This window comes from Saccopteryx leptura, chromosome 10, assembly GCF_036850995.1.
Source record: "Saccopteryx leptura isolate mSacLep1 chromosome 10, mSacLep1_pri_phased_curated, whole genome shotgun sequence".
NCBI lineage: Eukaryota > Metazoa > Chordata > Mammalia > Chiroptera > Emballonuridae > Saccopteryx > Saccopteryx leptura.
In genome coordinates this window covers 60,324,539-60,339,317 of record NC_089512.1, presented here as the reverse complement: position 1 = coordinate 60,339,317, position 14,779 = coordinate 60,324,539, and the positions used below count along the sequence as shown (strand labels likewise).

General features: G+C 43.2%; 1 protein-coding gene across 3 annotated transcripts in view; it reads left to right on the top strand.

The window, feature by feature from the left end:
* The window catches only part of ERC2 (ELKS/RAB6-interacting/CAST family member 2), a 1,061,162-nt gene that overhangs the window by 863,779 nt on the left and 182,604 nt on the right, over positions 1-14,779 (top strand). For all 3 annotated transcript variants that reach the window (XM_066351701.1, XM_066351699.1, XM_066351702.1), the window contains one exon: positions 8,435-8,569. In XM_066351701.1, the coding sequence (XP_066207798.1) occupies positions 8,435-8,569 (135 nt within the window). The remainder of the gene's footprint in view (positions 1-8,434; positions 8,570-14,779) is intronic.

The following is a 14,779-nucleotide window of genomic DNA, read 5'->3' as shown; positions in this document are numbered from 1 at the left end:
TACCAATAGCCTTGTCATTTTTCTTGCTTATCTTCTCTCTTTCTTTTTTACTTCTTTTTTCTGCCTCCCTTCCTCCTTTCTTTCTCCCTGGCCTCCTCTGCTTTTTCCTTTCTTTTTTTTTTCTTTTTTTCTTTAATTAAAAAGTTGGGATTTGGTTTTGAAGCTTGCTTTCTGAAGAAAGGCACAATAAACCACGCACAGAACGCATCCCCGGTTACTAGAAGAGTCTAGGATTTTTTCAGAGACCCTCTATTGACTCTCTGAGTTGAAACAGTTTAGACTCCGCATAAAATATGTGTTGTTTACCCAGGCTCTTCATGCTCTGCATACTGTTACAAGCCTTGAAGAGCTTGTCAGTGACAAGTAAGATAAATGAATGAAGAGGACTTTACAAGTGTTTAAAAGCTAAGTATAGCATGTGCTGCCCACTACTTAATTAAACAGACCTGCGCTTAACTAAGTGACTTGGTGGTGGAAACTTCTAGGGACTTCCCCTTCCCCCATGCCCCACCACCTCCAAAGGAGGTGCTTGGGATATTAGAAAGTCCTTGGTTCAGTTGCTAATGTGTTAACCGAGCTTCGAAACTGTCTGTTGTTTGAAGCATTAAAATTAGTGTGGATGGTGGATAATGACCTTTGAACTTCTATTAGGTTAGGTCACCAACATCAACACCCTTGGGTCTTGATCAAGATTTTTTTACTGTGTCTGAGTTCCATCCTTTTCACATAGTTTAAAATCACAGTGAGCGGCTTCTCTTCTGAGCTCTGATTGGGGTCAATGTCCAGAGAGTCGGGGTCCATTTCCAGATTAATCTTAATTGTTTTGTTTTGTTTCAACAAAGCAGTCAGTCTTGATGGATCTGAGGCATAGGGTACAGTGGTTACCTAGCAAGCTTCGGAATGAGAGTCCCAAATCTGCTTGTTGTGTGGCCTTTGGTAAGCATCTTACTCCTTCTAAACCTCGATTTCTTCATCTCCAGAGTGGGGATTATAATAGCCCCTGCCAGGGCTGACATTCAGGTCATATACATTTGAGTCACTCTTGTTTCTTTTGAGTTTCTGCCCCTGTCACAGCAGCTATTAAAGATTTTGAATAGGTCTCCTGCCAGCCCACATCACAGGGTTGGTGTGACTGAGCCATTTGACGACAGGATAACATGCGGTGCTAGGCACGCAGCAAGGGCTGGGTGAGCACTGGCTGTGGTCGCGGCTGTTTGCAAGTTGCTCCCTCTCACAGTGCCAGTCTTCTTCCTACCACTATTAGGGACCCTATTCCCCACTTTATCAGCAGAGTACATACAACTCTCTCTATAAATAGTCTTCCTCCCATGGTCCGCATAGGCTGGTAGCAGAGCAGAAGTGGGGATGCCCCGGCAACGGTCATCGTCTGTGACCCTTTGTGGAATTCCTCAGGTTCCTAAGTGGCAGCAGGAAGTGATTTACCAGGATAATTTCCCTGCCCTGATTTTATCAGGAAAAAAAACATGAAAGAAAAAAAACTGCATAAAATGTGAAATAAGGAATAAGAATAGCAGACCAGAATCTATCTGTGTGGAGGTTATGCTGAAGGCACTCTGACCTGCCTCTCTCATTTACCACTGTTCCAAGAACAGAGGCTCATGGAGAGGTAATTCATTCTCTGTTTCAGAGACAATATTTGGCAGAAGAAGGATTGTCCCTAGGTTATGAGAAGTCGCAAGAGCTGTGCATGGAAAGACCTGGCTTTCACGGGAACGTTTGTCCTATGCAGAAGCTGGGCACATGCCTGCTAATTATACAACAAAGATTTTAGCTGGGAGTCCCACAAAAATGGACTTACTGACAACAATTTGGAGCAGGTGGTTTATTTGAGCTGTGATCCTGAGAAGTATGGTGAAAAATGCTTAAGTGAGACAGGGAAGGGAAAGGGCAGGTAAAGGTGCATTATGGGCACTTTTCTGTGTGGGCAACAAGGCCCGCACCCTGCTGCCTTCTGAGACAATCGGAACACACCATAGCATTGCTCCACTTAGTGCGAGGATGCTGCTTATTTATTTATTACCTTCCTCCCTCCTAGATTGAGAGTTGTTCGGAGGGCATGAGCTCCCCAACATTTCTGGTCTGCCCTGTCCCCTGGCCACACCTGACCTGTGGCCAGAGGCAAACCTCGGGCAGAGAGAGGTGCCAGGGTTAGTGGTGGGAAGACAACCAAACGTCTAAGATTCTCCACCCAAGCTGCAGGTGACCTCCAGGGTAGAACAAGAGGATATGGAGAGGCATTGACATTCTCCATAACATTTAAAATAAGGCTAAAGAGCAGGTACAAAAATAGCAGCCGAACCCTCCATGGCGACCTGCTTATTTTCTGTCTATAAATAAGGACTGAGGGAGGTGCCTTCAACAAAGCTGGGAGGGAGCATTTTATCAATGTTCTGTTTGGCTGTAGTACTGATCAGCTGAGTGAGCTGGGAAAGATCAGATGAATTTTTGAGGCAGGACTGCTGCACTAGCAGTGGATTGTGTGGATATTTGTAAGAACATAAATGTCAAGAGACTGGCGCATTTTCCCAGAAATGTCATAGTTTGACAAGTGTGAGCATGTGAGTATATGGCTATGGCTGTCTTAAATTCCTTCCAAAATGACCCCAGTTATTAAGTTCTTTTGAAAAATAAGAAAGTGAATTATCTCAAATATGTTTCCTGCTCTTTCCATATCCAATAAAAGAATGAAGAAAGCAGAACACACACACACACACACACACACACACACACACACACACACACACATAGACACACGCACGCATGCACACACACACGCACACACACGCACACAACCCTCATGTCTTGAATTTCGGTCCCCTATATTGACCTGCTTCCTCTCAAGGTGATTAAAAGGTGAGTTTACCATGGAATCTCCCTGCCCACTTTTCCTTATGCCCATGTCCACACCAACTTTCAAATCTTAGCCCAAGGGGCATCTGACCCCATGGCGCCCAATTTTCTGTCCCTGCTCTCACCTCCGGGGATTTCCCCTGCCTCTGGACATTCATGTAAACCGATTCCTTCTCTCTTGTCTTCCCTTCCATATTGTGTTATAGTCAGTCCTCTAATTAGTCATGTCTTATTCATCTTTGCTTTGTCCCTTGCATGTAGTCCGGGACCTCACCATTCATGTCATTGCTGTAGGACTGTGGAGTCAGAGACCTCTGCTGAAGTCCTGTTGTTAACTCACTAGCTGAGCAATCAGGGGCTTCCTTTTCTCATAAGAATGGCTACCTCAAAAGCTTGGATTCGATGAAAGCATACTGATCAAGCCCTTTGCCTGGCATAAACTGTACTTGACTTTGTGGCTGCAGAAGTTTAGTGAGTGTTGAATGAATTTCTGTTTAGTGTCCACAGAAGTCTTTCCATCACTGATTCTTACTTCCATAAAGCCCCTTTTGTGGCATATTCTCCTACTATCTCCTTTATCCTCATGCTTCATTTTGTCGTCCAAGAGTGACCATGCATTGGGACCCAGATCCACTCCATTATGATTCATTGCCATGTCAGCCTGGTGGGCTTTTGGGAAATCCCCCCCACCTTCCTCACTGTCTCCTTGTGATCTGGTTTCTCCATCTTTAATTCAGAGACCAGAACTGTTGACCTTGCTCTGACTTAGCAAAAATAAGATCAGTTCTGGACTATTTTGGATTTTCCTAGAAAGAAAGAGGGAGAATAGAAACCCTCATAGAAGAAAGTGTAATTGCTATTGTACAGTATTATCTCTGTACCCCATAGCAACAAATCTTATTATATATATTTCTTCTTATTTAAACCATATTCATGAAGGTTTTATTGTTAACTTGATCCAGATGACTGATCAAAGCATAGTTTGTTATTGCCACCTTGCTAAAATATTTTTAAAGGCAGTTTTAATATTACACTTTTATAGCTACATATTGCCATTAAGCCATTGAGTCTATTACTAGTCAATCAAAGATTTTCATTTTGTTTCAAGAGCTCCTTGGATAAGCTCTTCAGAAATGTCAAGAGCGATGGACTATGTGGCACCTTTTCACAGATGGTGTTCATCAGGGATTTTAGTTAATGGAGAAAGTTTTAGTTTTCCATGGTTGACTTCTGGTGCTAACAAAAGCATTCTAAAGGGCCCGCTCTTCCAAAGGCCAGGGGACAGTAAGACAGTGAACCCCATAACACCCCAGTGCCCTTTATTATTAATGTGGCAAGTAAGACAGACATGATGGGATATCTCTCTGGCTCCATTTTACTACAGAATGGGATATTTCTTGACAAAGACAAAATTAACATTTCCAGCAGCCCAAAGCTATATGCTTATCCTGCACTCCCTCCAAGAACAACAACCACCAAAAACAAAAATACAAAAGGAAAAGTTAAATGAGAGTTACACACTCAACTGACTCATCACAGATTCTAATTGTGTATTATCCCTTTCATATGTTCCAAAGCAGCCTATGTCTTTCCCATTCGTTCCTTCATACATTCACACATCCATTCCGCACACACACATATTACTACTACTAATACACCAGACTCAGTGCTAGGTGGTAATTACAAGGGTAATTCAGACATAATGTTTTCCTCCAGAGATTTTCAACCTAGTAGGGGAGAAAGCCAAGAATGCACATGATTCTTTCTTACTCATTGAGGTAAGTGCCGTGCTGGGAGGGGGTTGAAGGAGGGAACAGGATTCAGGGGAGGCAGTGGGTAAGCACTCAGCCCCTTCTGAGGCGGCTGAGGGATGGCAGTCTGAAAGCGACAGTGTTGAAGCTAAGACCAGAACTAATGGGTGTTACTCAGGTAAAGGTAGAGGGTGAGGGCATGACAAGAACAGGGACAGTATGTCCCAGGGCCAGAGAGAGGGGAAATGAGAGGTGAGTCTGGGAAGTGAACAGCGGTTACCTCCCAAGAACCTCGTAAGCCGTGGGGGAGCTGGGCTCTTTTCTGTGGGCAGTGGGGAGCCTCTGAGGAACCTGGAAGCCGGAGAGCCACCAGCCCGATGCCACTCTGGCTACAGAGCCTACAGCGGGAAGTAAAAAATGAAATCTGATTAGGTTTGTCTCCGCAGTCATAACATAACAATAAAATAAATATAACCCAGTGAAAAGTGAAAGTGTCAGGTCAACCATTTGGTAGGCACGGACAGGAAGTAAAAACGGGCTTCGGGGAATTGCTGCATGAGTCCATGAGTTCCCAGGCGCAGTGCTGGGGAAAGCTCCCCCTTTCTGTCTCTGAGTTAGTTCTCCTGGGGCTCAGTTATGGCTGCTGAAGGCTTTATGGTGGGCACCTTAGATCATCTGATGGCTGCAGCGATATGAGCCTCTGTGCCTGGAAGTACCCGGCAAACATGGCTGAAGTTATTTGAACAAAGAGTATCCTTGTTCCAAAGCTTGCTACAATTTTCTGCAGTGTATTTTTTTTTCCCATCAACCTTTAGGGAATCTTCTTCATGGCTTCTTATCCTTCCAGACCATCCTTGGTGTGTTAGGAAACCGATGCAATTGGGTAATGATAAGGCTATGTACTGTAGATTAAAAAACAACAACATTAAATGAGATTCATTTTCAATTTGATCATTAAGCAAGTGGGATTGGTCAAACTTTCTTATAGAAGGAGAAACTAACAACCAGCCTGTAAGAGATCGGTCACAGTTTAGGGGATATGTTACAAGCAAGATAAATAAAAGTAGTCTAGAGTATCAGGTCAACTCTCATTTTTCATCTCTGTTTCACACTCTTCTCTCCCAGCCCAGACTAATCAAAAGAAGCCTCTTCCGCTCACGATTGCTCTGTGTACATTTCCCCCAGATCTGGTATTCACATGAACAACGTGGTTTATTTATATTTCGGCACCAAATTGGAAAGATGACATCATTCATTTACAGTCTTTATCCCATGACATGCCTACTCTCCAACACCTCATTTCAGCAGACACATTTAGGACTGCATATAGCATCTTGTTTAGCTTGTACATTCTTTTATGGGATACAGTTCAAAGGTAGGGAACTTTAGGCTTGTCAATGGTAAGAAAATAATCTCATAAAATCACAGGAGCTTCCCCAAAGGATAAGGGCATTATGATATTTATAATAGTAGTTATTATTTGTTCATTTAGGCTCCATAGTTCATTCTGGGGTGAGTCCCTTCCTTATAGACTGTAGTAGATCTTACAGCTCCCTTTAGGCCCTTGGAATTCTATGAAAAGACACAACTCCAGATTTACTGGTTCACAAGTTCAAAAGTACAGGCTCCTGACAATACTGGAATTTTAGGTGCAAACACTGGATTTTGGAATCTCTTGTACAAGGGTAGGCCAAATGAGAAACACCTCAGCATTTGGTCGGCAACAGCCCACTGACCCTTGTTTCTCACAAGACATAACTTGTCTATTGGGTCTTCTGATACTTTAAGTGGACAAGTGAAGTCTAGAAATGCTATCAGCTGCCAAAGGTTGCCTGGGATTTTTTATTTAATTGTTAGGTGGATCTTTCCCTCTAATTTTATTGATTTCATCTGTATAATGCATTTTGTTTTTACACCTGCTCTGGGGCCATGCAAATATCGTCCACATTTTAAAAAATGAAATGAGTGAACCATGAGACATCCTTTGGCAGGTAGAGTTGGGATGTGAGGTGTTTCCAAAACTTAACAGAATTGAAGCATTTATGGGAAAGCTATCTCTACCTGTTCAGCTGGTTGTCATTTTTGCTAGCAGCACGGCCAAGAGAAAAGCCTGGCTGTTAAGAATTGGAAGACCCAGAACACTGCCATGTTCTATGTAAGAAAGAGGCTCTGGGGGCTGAACTCTCTGCCTTGATTTTCTAGCTGCAAAATAGAGTACTGATTCCTCCCAGAAAGGTTTTGATGATAGGTTAGATTTGGCATGAAAAATCCTACGAGAATACACTGTGTGAGGTCCAGAATCATCAGAGTATTATTTATATCACATAATAAAATTCTCACTGGTGAAAGGATCTGCCAACCTCTGAATCCCAGCTCTTAAGAAGTGCGAGTGGCTCGTTGTCTCCTCAAGCTACCAGTGAGATTGTGAGGGCGATTCATGAGATAGCCTCAACTCTCGGTGACCTTCCCTGGCTAGGTAGGACCAGACCTGCAGCTCGCCTCTCGAGTGGCAGCATCCCTAAAAATAATGGGCCCTTCTTTCCTGTAGTCACTCATTGCAGCAACGTGCGTGGTGTGTCTATATTTGCTAGATCCTATGCTAGATGCTAGGGAGGGGCAGATCACAGCCTGCAGAAAGAAACAGCCTCAAGTCTACCAACAGATGGACAGATAAATCCATGACTGTATAGTGTGGTAAGCAGGAGGCATGCATTACCTGGCCTCAAGGGAAGAATCAGGAAAAGGCTGCAAGTGAGCCAGACACAAGTTAGAGGTCAGGGAAGGTGGCTGGGGAGGTGTCTCAGGCAAAGGAAACACATATCAAAAGGGAGAAGTGTCTTACAGTAAACAACAACAGTAATAACAACATGTTGCTTTTATTGTTAACCTGTTCCATGCCAGGTCCTGAACCGATTGATCCCTACAGTTCATTAATAGGGAGGGCAACACTGTTGCTCCCATTTCAGAGTTGAGAAAATTGGGGCTTAGAAACCATTAACTCAAATAAGCAGCAAAGAGGTGGAGCCAGACTTGAATCTAGGCAGTCTTAACGCTAAACCCACGTTGGTGGCTATCTGAGCTGGATATTTATTTTTATGCTTTTTCTCATGGTCTTTAGGCATTTTCCTAGATTCTGTGACCCTGTTAGATCAATTCGTTACTGGTATGTTATTGCCCTGAATAGTAAAACAATACAATAACACAATTCTATGCTCTGAGGGTTTAAACAAGACGCCTAGTTACTTCCTGTGACAAACAGTGGGGAGTAAACTAGAGCACTCAGCTCTTCTCCATCAGCTTTGCTCCTTTGGCTCAATTTCCCCCAAAGAAATGATATTAATTAAAATGTCCGTAGAGTGAGTACTCTTTTACCATAAGTCATCGTAACAACGAACCATCTTCACTGGTATTTTTGCATTAGGCAGCTGTCGAGTAGATTTCTCTGCCTTGTCTTGTAGACCATTGTTTGTCTGTGGCTCTGTGTCTCCACCCAGACCTTCCCCTTCTGTTCATCCAGGGCTTCCTTCTCTCGCTTGCTCCAAAGTGTAGGATGTTATTGTTGGCAGTTTGTGATCGCAAGCTTACTCTGGGTCTCTGTGATTGCTTGATAATGTAAAACAAAGCACCTTAGGCTGCGTCCATTCTTTCCCCCTGTGAAGTCGCATGGGAGAAGTACACTTACATCTACAGATGTAGACCCAAACCTGTGGATTAGGTACAGAGGAGCCCTAGGTGCTAGAATGATGTCCTGAGTCTCTTTGCCTGGTCTTCTAGCCCCTGATGGAATCTTCCCTGGTTTTTGTTCTGCACAGACCCAGAACAGAATGAAGCTGATGGCAGACAACTACGATGAGGACCACCACCATTACCACCATCACCACCATCACCACCACCACCGATCTCCTGGGAGGTCGCAACATTCCAATCACAGGCCCTCTCCTGACCAGGTCAGTTTCACTGCCGCTTACCTCCAGGACCCCTTTTACCCTCTGGATATTTTAAGATAAAATAAATAATCCTCAAGAAATAATAAACAGCATAAAGTGATACGTTCTTTGAACTGAAACTAATAGCTTTGGTATTTATTTCCATCACTCAAGGAATCTAAATGTTTTCCTTTCTCCTTCCTCTTTAAGGTTTTGTCTGTTCTTGTTTATGTTATGCATTTTCTTTCCTCCCCTCCTTTCTTCTTTCATAGATATGTCGTCTGTTGCTGGCTCGGTATCTAATGGTGGGTTGCTTTGGAATGTCTTTTTCAGAGTTTCAAGAGAAACCACTTTGTTTCCATGAGCTTGGCAACCAGAGAGCCTTGAGTTTGCTGAGCACTTGCCTAGAAAATACCTTAGTGATGCAGATTAACAGTGGGGTAAAATAACCTGAAGAGAAGTCAGTTTTGCTTGTATTTTAGCCAGTTAAGTAAAGTGGTCTGGTTTAGTTGGTTTGGACCCTATCTTCTTACTTGACTAAATTGAGCAAGTGAAAAAGTAGATTGACGATATATATATATCATCATATATATCATATATATATGATATAGAATGTGTGTATGTATATATGTATGTGTATATATAGTTGTTATATATATATGTTGTATACACACACACACACACACATCCTGTGATCCTGTAATTTTAAACTATTTTGCAATCATCCACCAAATGCAAAAACCATTTACAGCATTTAGCATTAAAACTCTTAAAAGTGAGTTTCATGGAGATTATTCAATTAAATGAAAACTACAGGAAAATATAGTCAGTATTAGCAGTATTTCCACCTTGATTGTGATCCTGGTATAACTTACACAGTAAATTTCGAGAGGGCTGGGGCATATGTAACGAAATAGAATCATCTGGACAAGTGTGAACACCTTTGTTACATATCTCTGAATCTGCGAGGAGAGAACTCACTGGAATCACCTGTGTGAAGAGGGTTTTAATTGTTGGAGGAAGGGGTGCTGAATATGCTCCCAAAGCTTCTTTTCCAATGGCTCTGTTTCCTTTTCACGCATATCACTAGCATCCCAAAGGAGAAGTGAAGATTCCAAGTCTCCAAGATGTCTACTGGAAGCACAACTTCAAGGGGAGCCATTTGTATAGCATATACCATGAAGAGGGCTCCCTGGAGCTTGCAGTGAGGTAGCTCCTGCAGGTCCCCACTCCGACCACCCCCTTGGCCCTGCCATTGTACAGGGAGACATCCAGCCTGCAGTACGTTCTCACACACAGGGCACCTCAGCTTCTGAAGCCAAGCCCAGTAAGGCACTAGGCCGTGCTATTAGCTGAAAACGGCTCTCAGTTTGGAGCTCCGCAAAGGGGAGAGATTAGTTTTATGTCATTATCTTGTATGACTGTGGTTTTCTTGTGATTTGGTTTTATTTATTTAGTTAATTTTTTAAAAATTGGTTTTATTAGGGTTACACTGGTTAACATAATTATACAGGTCTCAGGTATTCACCCCTCTCCCCAGTAAAGTCTTCATTCATCACCATTTATCCCCCACATGGCATGGCATCTTCCTCCCCCTTACCCATGGCAATTTGAGTTGGTAAGCAGATCTTTATTCTCATGCTTGGTCCTCACCTTTTGCTCTTTAACCTCCCATGTGGGGTGAATGTCAGGTTCTGTTGGTGCTAGAAGGCCACCCCCGGCTTCCCCCCAGAGAGAGGGAACAGAGAGGACTATAGAGGCAGAAAGGATTTGGAGCCACATTGGGGGAGTAGATCACATACAGACCTGGTGAGATAACAGGCTTGTTTTATCACAGAGACACATATGCTAATATGTGTGCTACCAACAGGGCACCAGATCAAATTTATCTGCCTTGTGAATGATATTTCTTACAAAACCTTATCTCTTGCTACTCTTCCAGAGGTCTTTAATCATAAACTAGAGTGCTTGCCTGCTTGGTTGACCCTCTTATGTCTGTTCACCGACACGAGAGGTTGTCACAGGGCAGAAATCATAGCTCAGGGGTGGTGCCCTTTCCAGAAGAGTTAGCATTCCTCGAGGAGTGTCTGGGTAAGATATGTCATCAGGACCTCTGATACACCTTTCTCATTGCTACTGTTAGGAAGATCCTTCCCCTTTCACATCCTTCATTTCAGTGACCACTCTAACCAACCCATGGGCATAGAGACAGTCCCGTCCTCTGCAGAGGAGAAATCCAGGCCCCAAAAGGACAAGGGTAAACTGGACTCAAGTCCTGCTGCTGGTTACTTGCTCATTCAGCTAATGCTTGGAGCACAGAGTCCAGGCCAGCCTCTCAGCTGGGCTTAGGGAAGAGCAAGATGAACGAGACAGAGCTCCTGCCTGCTAGTAATTTGCTGTCCTGTCCTAGAAAAAAATTCAGATCATCTGATGTCTCATTTAATTCTTGTCTGGATCATGTCAATCAGAACATGACAGATAAATGGTAGTTATAACATAATTAGGGGACCCTGACTTAGGAAGTTACACTGCAGTGGGTACACCATAAAAGTAACATACCCTTGACCAGAAGGATAATTTTGTGGTTTTTAATTGGAGTCAGAAAAGTTGTAAGACTCTTCAGTTGCACTCTTTTAGTTATAGAAGGAGCATTAAGCACAGAGCCCTGGTGTGAAGAGGCTGACTCCAGCGATAGTGATACCCTTTGTGGCTAGCTGTCCTACGTCTAGGGAAATGATGCTCTCAGGACACGTCTGTACTAGAGAGTTGAACTTCACATGCATCAATACATGCATTTGTTATAAATCCAAGTCCCAGACTGTAACAGTCTTGAAAGGCTGAGAAGTCTTTCCCAATTGATTATAAACTCTATACATAATTGTGTAAGCATATCTACTAATATGTATGGAGTAGAGTTACTTCTCAGGAGAAAGTGACAACCCTGTGTCAGTGTGTGACAGCATTGGAGTCTAAATAACAGATGATTTAGGTGAGATTTGAACTAAATGTCCATACTGTGTCCCTGCTCACTGAGCTGACTGCAAGGGGCGGGGTCTTTGCCAGGACTCCCGATCCCCTTCCCGCCAGTCTTCTAGCCCCGCCTTCCGGTGGCCTGGGGCTGGAGCAACAATACCTTCTGGCAGGGAGCCTACAATTGTTGACATTGTCTACTGAGATTTATTAAGAGATCATAACATGAAAAATAAAAAATATAAAATAAAAAATCTGTCACTTTGCTACTTTTACAGAGAAACTCATTTTTCCTTAGGAAATTCAATTTAAGCAGACTTGGATTCTTTTTTCATTTCTCCCCTGTCCCTCTCTCCTTCACTGTGATGGTGCTTTCTCCTCAGGAGAAACTGAATCCAAGGGTTATAAGTCTAGACTAGCATTTCCCAAAGTAACTTTTGGAACATTAGCCCCCTGAGGAAAGTCTTGAAACAAAACTTCAATGGGCAAAGGATTTGGGGAAAGTGCTGCATGTTATAACTCAATCTTGGAGAGTCTTGGTGCAATTAGCAGATCAAAGGATTGAAAAAGTCATATAAGAAAGAAAGCTCTCCAATTTTATTTAATCCAGCATTTCCCAGATTTATTCGATCATAGAATCTTTTTTTTTTCCTTTTCTTTTCTAGTAACATCTGTGCTCTGGAAAATGCCATTCCCAGAGTATCAGGTGAAAAAAGAGACTACCCAGTTTAAAACATGGCTGACCTTGTTTCTAGCAGCATTGTTCATTTTATGGTGGAGTTTTGAAGCTGTTTCCCCTATGCTTTACATAGCAGGAAATAAGAGTGCCCCTTTCATTGATTTTTTTGGGATACCTTTTAATATATGAAAATGTGTTACTCCACCCAAAACCCAATATAGCTGAACTAAGGGAGCCATTAGAAGGATGAGGACCCAGGAAAGCAAGGATAATTAATCATAAATATGTAGCCCTTCAGGGATTGAAAATGAGTGTGATGAGGGGAAGGGCGGATTTGGAAAACAAGTAAGAGAAGTGGGGGAGGGGCAGTCCAGTAGCCAAGAAAGGAGCAGTTAACAGTCAGTGCCCTGTGACCTCCAGGAGGGCCACAGCCTTTGAATATGTCCAACTAAAACATTCAGACAAATCCCAGTAATGCCTTTAGAGAATCCTTCAAACCAAAAAGTGGGCACAAGGGCCAAGAACAAACATTCCCCATGTTACAAGGTGCTGGTGAGCTTTGAGAACTAATAAAGACCCAAGAATAAAGGCACGTGCTGGAGACATGTTAGTGATCTTATTTTTAGTGGAGTTCCCAAGACTGATTTTCGAAAACCTAAGTGGAAACTCAACTTTTCCCGAACGCCCTGTCCCTGCTGTCGCCAGTGTCACCTGTTGCTTTCTCTAAGCAGTGTCTCTCCTCGCCTTATCTAGGATGTCAGGTCTCTTACTTGCCTTTTTCCAGGCATCATATGATTTTTATTGTTTCAGAAAAAAGTCATGTTTTATTAATTCCTTCTAGTGGCTCCCAGGTGTGAACTAAGCCCACGGGTAGGAAAAGCACACTGTCGGAGTGAGCTCCACACTCAGCCAAACCGACAGGCCTTGTTCCAGCTGTCCTCTGGGGTCCAGGACTCACATTTATGTGCCTGGCTTTTGGGTTGGGCATTGGGCCTTTAAGGGCCTGGATCTCACTGTTGTTTTTTGTTTTTGTTATGTATGTATGTATGTATGTATGTATGTATTGTGTGTTTGTGTGTGTGTGTGTGTGAGAGAGAGAGAGAGAGAAATTCACTTCTATTTGTTAAGCATCTGCCACTCTGATTCTAATGTGTAGGGGCCTAAATGGCAAAGAACCTAAACGGTTTTTGACTGGAAACCTCAGAATATGCAGCTACTTCACAAGCCCAGAGCTCACCTCTCCTCTTCCTCCCTCCTTTAAGTGGAAAGGCTCCCTCCCAGGAGTTCGGAAGCTCAAGACATTTTCACTACCTTGAAGACTTTTGAATCTCATTTTAAAAGTTAAATTTTGCATTTTACTTATAGAAAGCCTGCTTCTAATGAAGAGCCACAGAGCCCAGGAGCACGGAGGCACAGTATTTATTAAATTGATAATGGAAAAATGTGGTTGAATTTTATACGTTATTCATACTCTCTGTTTCATGTTGCAAAGCACATTCACACCTGTCTGGTCTCAGCAGGCACTCTGTAAATGTCTACTGAATGAATTGTCTCCATGGCACAGAGGTCTGGGAACTAGGGAGGACAGATGGAAGTATCTCCATGGTACAGAGCAAGATCCCCAGATAAAGAGCCTGGAGCTCAGAGAGGTTGCCAATTACCCAGAGTCGCACTGCTAAAAATCAGCAGGCTGAGCAAGAAGGCCTGAGTCTCTGAAGGCTGTACCTTGGTGGCCAGACTCTTTGGATGTTAGTGTGGATGTATTGGTTCAACCAAATGTGTTGCATATGGTTGCATGGGTATGATATCAAGTTTTTTTCTAACACAACTGTACTTTTTTTTCTCTTTCTCATTAAATTGTAGTAAATTTTACCCTATTTTGATTTTTTTTCAAAGTGGAATTAAAAATGTTACCTCCTTAGTTCTCTTTCCATTTGCCTCAGCTTTCATTTTCTTTATTTCCATTCTTCGGTTTTGTGACTTCTTTCCTTTCATTTCCCCTCACTCACCCATTTCACCTATCCCCCTTTATCCTTCCCCATTGCTATTGTCCTTGAATCAAACCACACGTGGCTGCTTGCAACTCTCCCCGGGGAGTGGCGAGCATGCACAGGAGGGAGGGGGACACTCCGGGTCACGTGGCGGTGGATGGCCAGGGCCCACATTCCTTCGTTCACTCAGCCTTGAGCTCCTGCACACACGAGGGCCTGGAACAAGCCAGCCCTCCAGACGGAGGCTTCACTTGACTGGGGGCCCCATCAGATCAGCCAGGGCTCTGGACTACTTTCAGATGATGACCTACCGAGGGCAGAACTGAGTTTTCCATTTTGCTTCCTTAACTTTAGAATGTCCATGCTGCTATTTTATTCCCAGGAAACTGACTGCCTAGTCATAAACATTACCCATTCTACTTGGCAGTTTCCAGAATCTGGCTGTAGCTGTAAATAGTGGTCTTGGGTCCTTTGTCTGCTGCTCCCGGTTACTGTGTGGTCCCAGCACTTGTTGGTTTTCAGCTGAGAAGTGAGTTTGTACCACTGGATATCTTTTAGAATCCTAAACATCCACATTCATTTTCTGTTGAA